General features: G+C 54.6%; 1 protein-coding gene across 2 annotated transcripts in view; it reads left to right on the top strand.

Annotated features, from left to right (window-relative positions):
- The window catches only part of WHRN (whirlin), a 115182-nt gene extending 104233 nt beyond the window's left edge, over positions 1-10949 (top strand). For both annotated transcript variants that reach the window (XM_075905666.1, XM_075905665.1), the window contains 3 exons: positions 1941-2119; positions 4067-4189; positions 9876-10949. In XM_075905666.1, the coding sequence (XP_075761781.1) occupies positions 1941-2119; positions 4067-4189; positions 9876-10058 (485 nt within the window). In that variant the 3' untranslated portion in view covers positions 10059-10949. The remainder of the gene's footprint in view (positions 1-1940; positions 2120-4066; positions 4190-9875) is intronic.
- The last annotated feature ends 1306 nt before the right edge of the window (positions 10950-12255 follow it).

Below are 12255 nucleotides of genomic sequence, written 5' to 3'. Positions count from 1 at the left end.
CTTACGGCAGCTTGCCGGATGCACAGTGCAAGCTGTGTGGCTGTGCCATATGTTTCCTGGCATATGTAAGCATGACGACGCAAAACTAGGGGGCTCCATTTCCCTATGGTGCAGGTCCCTGCTTTCAAGCCCCAAGTTCGCTACCCTCAACATTCAGCTTGGGGCTTCGTTTTCAAACACGCCCCAAAGGCAATGCTGACGGCGTCCAGTCTCACTGGAAACTGCACCAAAACCCTATGAAACAGCACCTGGCGTGTGGATGAGAAGCAGGATATAAGTCAACAGGGGGCCCTTGTAGCCGAGAAGACTAATGGCATATTAGGGTGCATTAGGAGGAGCATTGCCAGCAGATCCAGAGATGTCATCATTCCCCTTTATTCAGCTCTGGTGAGGCCACATCTGGAGTATTGTGCCCAGTTCTGGGGCCCCCACTACAGAAAGGATGTGGACGCATTGGAGAGGGTCCAGAGGAGGGCAACCAAAATTATTAGGCGGCTGGAGCACATGACCTATGAGGAGAGACTGAGGGACTTGGGTCTGTTTAGTCTGCAGAAGGGAAGAGTGAGGGGGGATTTGAGAGCAGCCTTCAACTTCCTGAAGGGGGGTTCCAGAGAGGATGGAGAGAGGCTGTTCTCAGTAGTGACGGATGCAGAACAAGGAGCAATGGTCTCAAGTTGCAGTGGGGAGGTCTAGGTTGGATATTGGAAAAACTATTTCCCTAGGAGGGTGGGGAAGCACTGGGCTGGGTTCCCTAGGGAGGGGGTGGAATCTCCATCCCTAGAGGTGTTTAAGTCCTGGCTTGACAAAGCCGTGACTGAGTTGATTGAGTTGGGTTGGTCCTGCCTTGGGCAGGGGGCTGGACTGGATGATTCCTGAGAGCTCTTCCAGCCCTAGGATTCTAGGATGCCCTACGTGCCCTGGGAATCTGCCCTGGCTGATGTTCCTTCCGGAGGCGGAGGCCTGAACATCCCTGGCTTTCAAGTGTGTCAGAATCAGAGATGGGCCTAAGAAGGAACCCCAGAGCCCTCCCCGCCCTTGATCTAGGCTCAGCTCGGGGCCTAGAGTCGAATGCAGGGCCACGTATGCCCCAACGTTCAGCTCTTCATGTGCACGGTTCTGATGATCGGGCCCCATTTGTGGGTTGCTGGCTCGTTATTAAATCTGGGCACTCGTGAGTTGAGCCTGCATTTACACCAGGCCCCCAGCCCCTCCCCATCTGAACACCGGGGAAGCTACGTCCAGACCCTCAAAGGTGTCAAGGCCCCTAACTCCCGATGGCTTTAGTGTCTGAGCCTTCGTGTTTGGATCTGAAGCTGGAGTGACCCTGGCAATTGAGGGCCTGTCTATCCAGCCCGGGATGCAGCTGTAGCTGGTTGCATTCTGGGGGTTCAATGGGGCCCGTTCCAGCCGACTGCAAACACGCCAGGCGAGTCTCCCCGACTGCCTGATGCAAAGACAAAGGTGAGGCCCTGCCTGAACCCAGATGCCTTGTTCTGGGAACCTCCCTCCCCTGGTACCACTGCAGATGCTGCTTTCTGGATATACGGGAGCCCAGCTTGCCAGGCAGTGCTGCATGCGGACAGCTCCCCAGTGGGATGCTGAGGGTCCGTCTGCACGTCAGCCCCTGCAGAGAGTCAAAGCTGCTGCTCCTTGCACCAGCAGGAGGGTTCTCCCGTCGATGTCGGGAACTCTCCTCCCCAGGAGACGGGAGCTGTGTCAGCGGAAGGATTCTCCAGCCGACCTAGCGCTGGGGGTCAGATCAGCTTAACCACGTCTCAGGGGGAGGCCCGCTCGCACCCCGCAGCAGCGTAGCTTTACTAGTGAAAGGTCCTGGGGTGGAGCAGCCCACGCCTGCGGTGTCCATGCACAGCCGCCCACCATGCCCCCTGCATGCTGCTCTGACCCTCCCGCTAACCGCCCCGGTCCTGCTCTCCCCCCAGCCTCCACGCTCTCCCAGCTCTCGGACAGCGGGCAGACCCTCAGCGAGGACAGCGGGGTGGACATCGGCGACACGGAGCTGAGCGGCAAGGACAGGAGCCGGCAGCAGATCCCTGGGAGATGCCGAAGCCCCAAGGAGGCCCCGAGAAGTGACCGTCCAGCAGAGGCAGCCTCCAAGCCGGTGAGGCACCCAGTCAAGCTGGCCGGGCAGGGGGGCTCACCTGGGCATCGCAGACACAAGCATCACACGCCCCATGCCTGATGGGGAGGCGGGAGTAGAAACCAGGGGTAGAGGTGTGACAGCAACTTTGAGCTAGGTCAGCGGCGGGCAACCTGCAGCCTGGGGTCGCATGCAGCCCATCGGGGTTCTGTGTGTGGCCCATACACCTCCCTCGGCCCCATCTCCCACTTCTCTCGTGCACTGGGGGCCTTGTACTTACCCACTCCTCCCCCGCCCTCCCAGCTCTTCGAGACCACCACGGATCTGCTGATTCGCGGCATTTAAGCTCTGAGAGGTGGGGGAGGAGCCAAAAACAGCTGGGCTTGGGAGAGGCAGCAGGGAAGAGGCCAGGCCGGGATTTGATATTATAAACGTTTCCCTTTTTTATTCTCTGGAGTTGCTGACAGTTCTATTCTTATATGAATGGCTGACACATGCCTACTGGTTTGGAAACATTCGACGTGCCCTGCATTCATGTATTTAATCTTAGCTGCGGGGGCTTGGTGAGTTCACACGTAGGGGTGCCGGGTGTCCAGTTTTGAACAGGACCGTCCAGTATTTGAGCTTTCTGTTCGGGAGACAAATTGAGAAAATAGAAATGAGACAATAGAACTGTCCAGTGTTTTCTAAATCAGAGGGGATGTAGATTGGGGGGATGACTAGCTCAGTGGTTTGAGCAGTGGCCTGTTAAACCCAGAGTTGTAAGTTCAATCCTTGTGGAGGCCATTTAGGAATTTGGGGCAAAAATTTGTCAGGGATGGTACTTAGTCCTGCTGTGAAGACAGGGGACTGGACTCAATGACTTTTCAAGGTCCCTTCCAGTTCTAGGAGATAGGCAATCTCTATTAATTTATGCCATGCCAAGCGCATTCAATATTTTTGTTGAAACCATCTGGCAACCCTATGCACACGGTAGATTTCCATCTGGCGGCCACCAAGACAGAGGAGGGCCACTCCCGAGCCGCGCTTGCCCGTGGCTGATCTAAGTCGACCCTCTCGCCACGCCACAGCGCTGTGGCCAGCTGCCCAAGCCACGCATCCCCACGTCCCAGGCAGGATTGTACCATCCAGGCTGCTACCTGGTCACAGCTCTTGAGTCTCTAGCTCGAAACTCGCTCCGGCCCGTCTATGCTGCAGCCACCACACTCACGCCCCACGTGCACTGGGGACGTCCCACTCCCCTTAGTGGGCAGGCGTTGCCCCGGAGATGTCGGAGTGGGCAGCATTCACTGGCCCAGCCTCCCGAGGGCAGGACTGGTCCTTCACGCGCATGCTGAACCCACACAGCTGGCCGTGGCTTTAGCAGGGGCCACGGGTGCCTGCAGGGGGAGGGAGGACCGGGTGGGCTGTGGCATGTCTGGATGCTACTCAGCGAAAGCCCGCCCCTCTCCTCCCCGCAGCCTGCCACTGATCCCCGTGCTGGGCGTGCAGTGTGTGTCTCCACACGCTGACGTAGGGAGCCTGCAGTGCGGACGGGCCCCTACCCACAACAGCGGGCGGGGACGGGCCAGCCTTGGTGGCACGAAGGGGCTGGCTGCCTCACTGGGATGCAGAGCGAGCCGCGGGGCTGGCAGCCTTTCGGAGACCATCTTGCTGCTCCCACAAGGCTGCAACATCCCCCTGCAGCTGCGGAGCCGAGATCCCTGCAGCTCAGAGGCCCCTGGACTGGGGAGTCACAGCAGCCAATCAGCACGTCCCGCTGCTCGTCCCATCAGTCACTGCAGGGCCGTGGCCAGAGGGACCCCAGGATCCTCGTTCCTCTGCCAAGGAAAACTCGCCAGGCTGGGAAGGGTTAACCTGCTTGCCTAGGGGCCCCCAGGAAGTCGGGTCTCTCAGGGGACGGGGCAGGATGGCTTGGGGAGGCGGCTCCAGCCCCCATCAGCCACGTTGCTGTCTCGCCTTCCACAGCCCGGCCTCCTGGAGCCCACCTCGTGTCTGATTCGAGTGGCGAAGAGCGCGCCCACCCTGGGGATCGCCATCGAGGGCGGGGCCAACACCCGGCAGCCTCTGCCCCGGATAGTCACCATACAGGTACGGCAGGCTGAGAACGGGAGAACCTCGGTGCCAGTGCTTCCCCGGGGCTCTGTGCTCTGACAGGTCCCGTGAGATTTCACACCCGGGTTCCTCTACCCGGGACACGCCCAGAATCCAGCCTCCTTCCCCCGCTGGGCCTATCGCTCCCCACCAGCAGATGGAGACAGAGTGCTGACTCCATCGTCCCCGTCACTTCTCCCCGTCTCCAGCAGAGGGCAAGCGTGTTCTCTGGGAGGGGAGAGTCAAAGCCAGCGAGGTGCAGGAGAGACGGCTCGCCGGGCAGTTCCCCTAGGGGGCCACACTGGGACGGGAGGAGATTGTAACTCCGGGTCTGTCTGCACCAGCGGCGGGCAATAATTTTCACGGTGGGAGGGGAAGAAATAATAATTTTGGTACATGGTCATGGGCCAGTTCCACCTCCAGAAGGGGGAGGGGCCAGGGGCAGAAGGGGAGGAGCCTGGGAAGATGGGGCAGGGCTGGAGACTAGCCTCCCCCTAGAGTTGTAGCAGCAATTTAAAAAGCTTGTGGCTCCAGCCCCTGCAGGGGTAGCACCACAACTGGGAGCCAGGAGCCATTTAAGTAGGATCCTGCTGCCTGAGCCACTGCCTGGAAATTCGGTGGCATAGGCAGCAGGATATAACTAGGAAGGAGCCAGATGCCATCTGCGGGCTGGATCAAAGTGTTAGGCAGGCAGGATCCAGCCCCCGGGACGCTTCTTGCCCAGCCCTGGTCTACACAGACACTTAGTCCAGGGCACGCTGCACTAGCGTGCTGAGCATGAAGGGTCCATCTGGACCCAGCCACACACTAAGCGTTCCATAGTCCACTTTGACCTACTCCAGTTTCCAAGGGAGGTAGCTCAAAGCGCAGGAAGGACCTGCTAGGGAACGTCGACACAGCAGCGCCCTTTCAGAATCACTGACATTATTCCAAATGAACTAAGAGCGCGTCAACACAACGAGCCTTTCTTTCGAAATAACATCGAGCTGGAGAGCTTCTTACTCCGACTCCTGTAACCCTCATTGCACGAGGAGGAAGAGAGTTTTTCCTTCGACTTCCTGCTGTGCAGCCAGCGCCAAAAGCCCAGTTAAGCTACTTCGACTTCAGCTACGCAATTAACAGAACTCAAGTTGTGTAGCTTAATTCGGCTTTAGCCCTGCTGGGTGGATGTACCCTGAGTGCACAGTAGCAGGTCCACATGGACACTTAGCTCGCGGCAGGCAAGTTGGGGGTAGACTCACGCCCCAGTCTGTCTTGCACTCAGTGTCCATGACCAGCGGTTCCCAACCAGGAGTCTTCCTGGGGGTACATCAGCTCATCTAGATACTTGCCTAGTTTTTCAAAGGCTACATAAAAAAGCACTAGCAAAGTCAGTACAAACAAACTTTTCTTGCAATGACTCATTTATGCTGCTCCATACACTACGCACTGAAATGTAAACATAATATTTCTATTCCAATTGATTTATTTCATAAATATACAGTAACAAGGGGGCTACGTCCGCGGCTCGCTATACTCGCCAACCCTCTTCTCTCTTGCCTCTTTCGTGGCCAGGAAGCATGAGGGTGTGATGACGTCATTATGTCGCTCAGTAAGAAAAACTTTTTTATAGACAAAACAAAAAGCAGGACAATGTAGCACTTTAAAGACTAACAAGATGGTTTATTAGGTGATGAGCTTTCGTGGGCCAGACCCACTTCCTCAGATCAAATAGTGGAAGAAAAGTGGGTCTGGCCCACGAAAGCTCATCACCTAATAAACCATCTTGTTAGTCTTTAAAGTGCTACATAGTCCTGCTTTTTGTTTCAGCTACACCAGGCTAACACGGCTACATTTCTATCACTTTTTTATAGACAGAGAGAAAATGAGAAAATTAGCAACTGTCCTGTGCCAGTGTGCTGTGACACTTTTGTATTCTTATGTCTCATTTTGTAAGCAAGTTGTTTTTAGTAAGGTTGGAACTCAGGGGTACATGAGACAAATCAGATGCCTGAAAGGGGTACAGTTGTCAGGAATGGTTAAGAGATGCTAATGTATGGAAATCTTCGAGCCAGGTTTTTCAGTTCCTTGGGCAAAAAATATTGCTTCAGGTCCAACTGAAAATGAACATTTTTTGAAATTTTCAGTAAACTGAAAAGTGAAAAAAAAAAGAGTTTAGTGTCACACTAAACATTTGGGGCATTTTTAAATATTAAAAAAAAATAAAATGAAAGGCGTTTTGAAATGCAAAGTCATTCCAAGCTGAAAAATTGAAACGTTTGGTTTTGAGAAGGTCAGAATGGATGGGAAACCAGTGCGACTGTGGGAAATGTCATGTGTCTCCCAATTTGCCTTTGTCACTGAAAAAAAAAGTTTGAGAGGAGAACGTTTGCCCTGCTCTGACTATAATGCTGCAGCCCTGCTCTCTGGTGCGCAAGAAATGAAACAGCAGATTTGCAAACGGCTCCAACACAATGGATTCCACGGCCCGTAATCCTCATTTCCAGCAAGGCCGGCGAAGTTGTGCCCTGCATGGCTGGCTGTTTGGTATCTGCTATTCATGTCGCTCCAGTTAAGATGGGTCCACACAGCAGGGCGAAAGTCGAATTAAGCTCTGCCACTTCAGCTGAGCTACGTCAATTGCGTAGCTGAAGTCGAAATAGCTTAATTCGGCGTTTGGCGCTGTCTACACAGCAGGGAGTCATAGAATCATAGAATCATAGAACTGGAAGAGACCTCAGGAGGCCATCAAGTCCAGCCCCCTGCTCTAGGCAGGACCAATTCCAACTAAATCAACCCGGCCAGGGCTTTGTCAAGCCGAGACTTAAACACCTCTAGGGATAGAGACTCCACTACTTCCCTAGGTAACCCATCCCAGTGCTTCACCACCCTCCTAGTGAAATAGTTTTTCCTAATATCCAACCTGGACCTCTCCCACCACAACTTGAGCCCATTGCTCCTTGTTCTGCCATCTGTCACTACTGAGAACAGCCTCTCTCCATCCTCTTTGGAACCCCCCTTCAGGAAGTTGAAGGCTGCTATCAAATCCCCCCTCGCTCTTCGCTTCTGCAGACTAAACAGACCCAAATCCCTCAGCCTCTCCTCATAGGTTATATAGAATAGAATAGAATCATAGAATAGAATAATAGGACTGGAAGGGACCTCGAGAGGTCATCGAGTCCAGCCCCCCGCCCTCAAGGCAGGATCAAGCTCCGTCTACACCATCCCTGACAGATGTCTATCTAACCTGTTCTTAAATATCTCCAGAGAGGGAGATTCCACCACCTCCCTTGGCAATTTATTCCAATATTTGACAACCCTGACAGTTAGGAATTTTTTCCTAATGTCCAATCTAAACCTCCCCTGCTGCACTTTAAGCCCATTACTCCTTGTCCTGTCCTCAGAAACCAAGAGGAACAAATTTTCGCCTTCCTCCTTGTGACACCCTTTTAGATATTTGAAAACCGCTATCATGTCCCCCCTTAATCTTCTTTTTTCCAAACTAAACAAGCCCAGTTCATGAAGCCTGGCTTCATAGGTCATGTTCTCTAAACCTTTAATCATTCTTGTCGCTCTTCTCTGTACCCTTTCCAATTTCTCCACATCTTTCTTGAAATGTGGCGCCCAGAACTGGACACAGTACTCCAGCTGAGGCCTAACTAGTGCAGAGTAGAGTGGCAGAATGACTTCACGAGTTTTGCTTACAACACACCTGTTGATACAACCTAGAATCATATTTGCTTTTTTTGCAGCAGCATCACACTGTTGGCTCATATTCAACTTGTGGTCCACTATGACCCCTAGATCCCTTTCCGCCATGCTCCTTCCTAGACAGTCGCTTCCCATCTTGTATGTATGGAACTGATTGTTCCTTCCTAAGTGGAGCACTTTGCATTTCTCTTTATTAAACCTCATCCTCTTTACCTCTGACCATTTCTCTAACTTGCTAAGGTCATTTTGAATTAAATGCTCCAGCCCCCTAATCATTTTGGTTGCCCTCCGCTGGACCCTCTCCAATGCGTCCACATCCTTTTTGTAGTGGGGGGCCAGAACTGGACACAATACTCCAGATGCGGCCTCACCAAAGCCGAATAAAGGGGAATGATGACATCTCTGGATCTGCTGGCAACGCTCCTCTTAATGCATCCTAATATGCCATTAGTCTTCTTGGCTACAAGGACACACTGTTGACTCATATCCAGCTTCTCATCCACTGTAACCCCCAGGTCCTTTTCTGCAGAACTACAACTTAACCAGTTGGTCCCCAGCCTGTAACAATGCTTGGGATTCTTCCGTCCCAAGTGCAGGACTCTACACTTGTCCTTGTTGAACCTCATCAGATTTCTAGTGGCCCAATCCTCCAATTTGTCTAAGTCATTCTGGACCCTATCTCTGCCCTTAAGCGTATCTACCTCTCCCCCAGCTTAGTGTCATCCGCAAACTTGCTGAGGGTGCAATCCATCCCCTCATCCAGATCATTAATAAAGATATTGAACAAAACCGGTTCTAGAACCGAATCTTGGGGCACTCCGCTAGAAACCGATCGCCATCCTGACATCGAGCCGTTGATCACTACCCGCTGGGCCCGGCCTTCTTTCTATCCATCTTACCGTCCATTTATCCAATCCACAATCCCTTAACTTGCTGGCGAGAATATTGTGGGAGACCGTATCAAAAGCCTTGCTAAAGTTAAGGTATATAACATCCACTGACTTCCCCATGTCCACCGAGCCAGTTACCTCATCATAGAAGCTAATCTATGGACACTCTTCCTCTGGCTTCCCTTACTCCTTGTGAAACGAGGGTTACAGGAGTCAAAGTAAGAAGTCCTCCAGCTTGACGTTATTTCGAAATAATGGTTTGCGGTGGAGACGCGGTGCATAGTGCGGTGCACTATGTCATTTCAGAATAAGGTCAGTTATTCCGAAGTAACGCTGCGGGTGGAGACGTCCCCTGAGGGAGCAGGGCTGATCTTATAGGAGTCCCACGATGTGCAAAAAGCAAAACAAACAACCGTTCAGTCCCGGGCTGAGCAGCTTAGACAGTGAGTCCTGCTGAATAACAGGGTTGGCTCGTAACAAACACTAATGCAAATGCAGCCATCAGGGCTGGCGAAGACTGGCCAATGCGAGCGAACCAGCTGAGCATTATTCATTTGCGTTAGTGGCTCTGTCAGGGGTACGGACACGCTGAAAGAGATCAGGGCCCCAGTGTTGTAGAAACACCCAGAGAGGGAAGAGACAAGCCAGGCACGGGGAAGGCGATGACAGGGAGGGATTTGCTGCAGGCCAGTGGCAGAGCTGGGATTAGACCTTGAGTCTCCTGTGTCCTACTTCAATGCCCCAGCATTCTGGGCCCCGCCTGTAAAACGAGGGCTAATCCAGGACCACTGGCCAGCCCACAACCCAGGGAATTACATTCTGCCTGTTTTTTGATTGGATACAGTATTCTTCACTTTGTCCCGCACTGTTGTGTAATGTTGCATGCAGCTGTTAAGCAGTCGTTATGCCCCAGAGGTGGCTGCATTTCAGTGTGGGCTAAGGCCCTGCTCCTCAAAGGTGTTTAGGTGCCTGAGTTGAAACCACAGGGAGTTAGGCACCTAAATGCCAGTCCGGCTCTGGGCCTAAGTGACCCCTGAAGCATTCAGGGATGCAGATTGCTACCTGCAAGTGCATCCCTCTCCTCTGTTCCTGCCCCACAACAGCGAGGAGGCTCCGCCCACAACTGTGGGAAGCTGAAGGTGGGGCACGTGATCCTGGAGGTGAACGGCACGACGCTGCGGGGGAAGGAGCACCGGGCAGCCGCGCGCATCATCGCCGAGGCCTTCAAGGCGAAAGAGAAGGACCACGTCGATTTCCTGGTCACCGAGTTCAATGTCGCCCTTTAGGGGGCCCGGCCGCCCCCGAGCCAAACGGACGGGAGAGCGAGGCCGCCGGGCGCTGGATCCAACGGGGCTTTGGGCAGAGCAGCAGGCCAGTGACCACGGGCACCCACGCGCCACTGGGCAGCCACCCTCTCCTGCGCAGAGCCCCCTGCCCGCCATACACCTGCTCACGCGCCCGCTCCGGGCACAGAACGTGGGCAGCCAGCCCGGCTGCCCCAGGCACGAGGCGGTGGCTAGAGAGAGGCAGAGGGAGGAAGCAAAGCAGCTGGGGGAGAGAGGAGAATGTTGACTCCAGCTGGTCCCTGCTCTCCAGTCTGGGCACTTACTCAGGGCACTGCCCAGCCTCTGTCTCTCTGCAGGGAGTTCAGAGTCATTCCCCCGTTTAAGCCATATCCAGATGGTCTTTCCCTGTATCCCTGCCTCCATGTGGGGGCAGAGAGGCCAGCCACGCCCCTGGGAGCTCGCCCCACCCTGCCCTGTCCCTCACCATCTCACCGGCCTCTCTCTCCCCTCCATCAGTCCCCCTCCTCTACACAGAAAGCCCCTCCAGGCCTGGGTGATTGGCTGGGCGCAAGGGAGGCCGCGTGCCCTGCCGTGCAGTCATGTTAGTGCCACACGTGGGGCGCAGGAGAGGCCACGGCTGCGAATGGCCACAGGAAAGGGCCGGCGGAGAGATTTCTGTGTTGGTCACTTGGTTCCTCACGTGTTCTCTCACGGGCTGGTGCTCTGGGGGCGGGGTGGCAGGCCTGTGGCCCCGGCACCCCTCAAGGCTCCACGCCCCCTGCCCCAGAGCGTGCCGCCAGGAAGGGATGCCTTGTCGATTGCCAGCGGGGTGGGCGTGTGTACATAGACAGAGCTTGTGCTTTTAATTTTTCAATAAATCCAACAGGTTAGAAAACGGCCGCCTTGTGGATGTCTCTCCCGATCCTGGCTGCAGTGGGGCGAGCAGTTCACAGGGGGACGGTTGCTCTCCACGTTGGGCACGTCCCCAGTCGAGCGTTGTTATTGAAGTTTTGCATTGCAGTGGAGAACAGAGCCCCACTGTGCTCCGTGCCACACAGACACAGGGAGAGAGTCCCGGCCCCTAAGAGCTTGCCTTTAAAGAGCCAGAACAGACCAAGTGTGGGAAGGAGAACTGAGAAACCCGCGTACACGCCCGGGCCGAGCATTCATTCAGCAGCAGCGTGTGCATCTGCAGCATTCGCTCTGGGTGCGTGTGTGTGTGTGTAGACCAGGTGTGTGCCATGTGCGGTGTGTGCACACAAGACATGTGTGTACCACATGCAGAGTAGGTGTGTGCACAGAGCACACGTGCTACATATGCAAAGGGGAAGAATGTGTGCACAGAGCATACATGTGCTGCATGCAAAGGGAAGTGGGTGTACACAGAGTATTCATGTGTTGCATGCAAAGGGGAGGTGTGTGTGCAGAGCACGTGTCCTGCATGCAAAGGCGAGGGGTGTGTGCAGAGCACACGTGTGCTGCATGCAAAGGGAAAGGGTGTGTGCAAAGCACACGTATACTACATGCAAAGGGAAGGGGGTGCAGAGCACACGTGTGCTGCATGCAAAGGGCAGGGGGTGCAGAGCACACGTGTGCTACATGCAAAGGGGAGGGAGTGCAGAGTACACGTGTGCTGCATGCAAAGGGGAGGGGGTGCAGAGCACACGTATACTACATGCAAAGGGGAGGGGGTGCAGAGCACACGTATACTACATGCAAAGGGGAGGGGGTGCAGAGCACACGTGTGCTGCATGCAAAGGGGATGGGGTGCGGAGCACACATGTGCTGCATGCAAAGGGAAGAGTGTGTGCAGAGCACACGTATACTACATGCAAAGGGGAGGGGGTGCAGAGCACTCGTGTGCTGCATGCAAAGGGAAGGGGGTGCAGAGCACACGTATACTACATGCAAAGGGGAGGGAGTGCAGAGCACACGTATACTACATGCAAAGGGGAGGGGGTGCAGAGCACACGTGTGCTGCATGCAAAGGGAAAGGGTGTGTGCAGAGCACACGTGTGCTGCATGCAAAGGGGAGGGAGTGCAGAGCACACGTATACTACATGCAAAGGGGAGGGGGTGCAGAGCACACGTGTGCTGCATGCAAAGGGAAAGGGTGTGTGCAGAGCACACGTGTGCTGCATGCAAAGGGGGGGCGGTGCAGAGCATGTAAGTGTCCCTCTGCAGGCGTCCCGCATGC

The sequence above is a fragment of the Pelodiscus sinensis genome, chromosome 22 (assembly GCF_049634645.1).
Source record: "Pelodiscus sinensis isolate JC-2024 chromosome 22, ASM4963464v1, whole genome shotgun sequence".
NCBI lineage: Eukaryota > Metazoa > Chordata > Testudines > Trionychidae > Pelodiscus > Pelodiscus sinensis.
The sequence above is the reverse complement of the archived record's forward strand: the minus strand, read 5'-3'. Positions and strand labels throughout refer to the sequence as shown.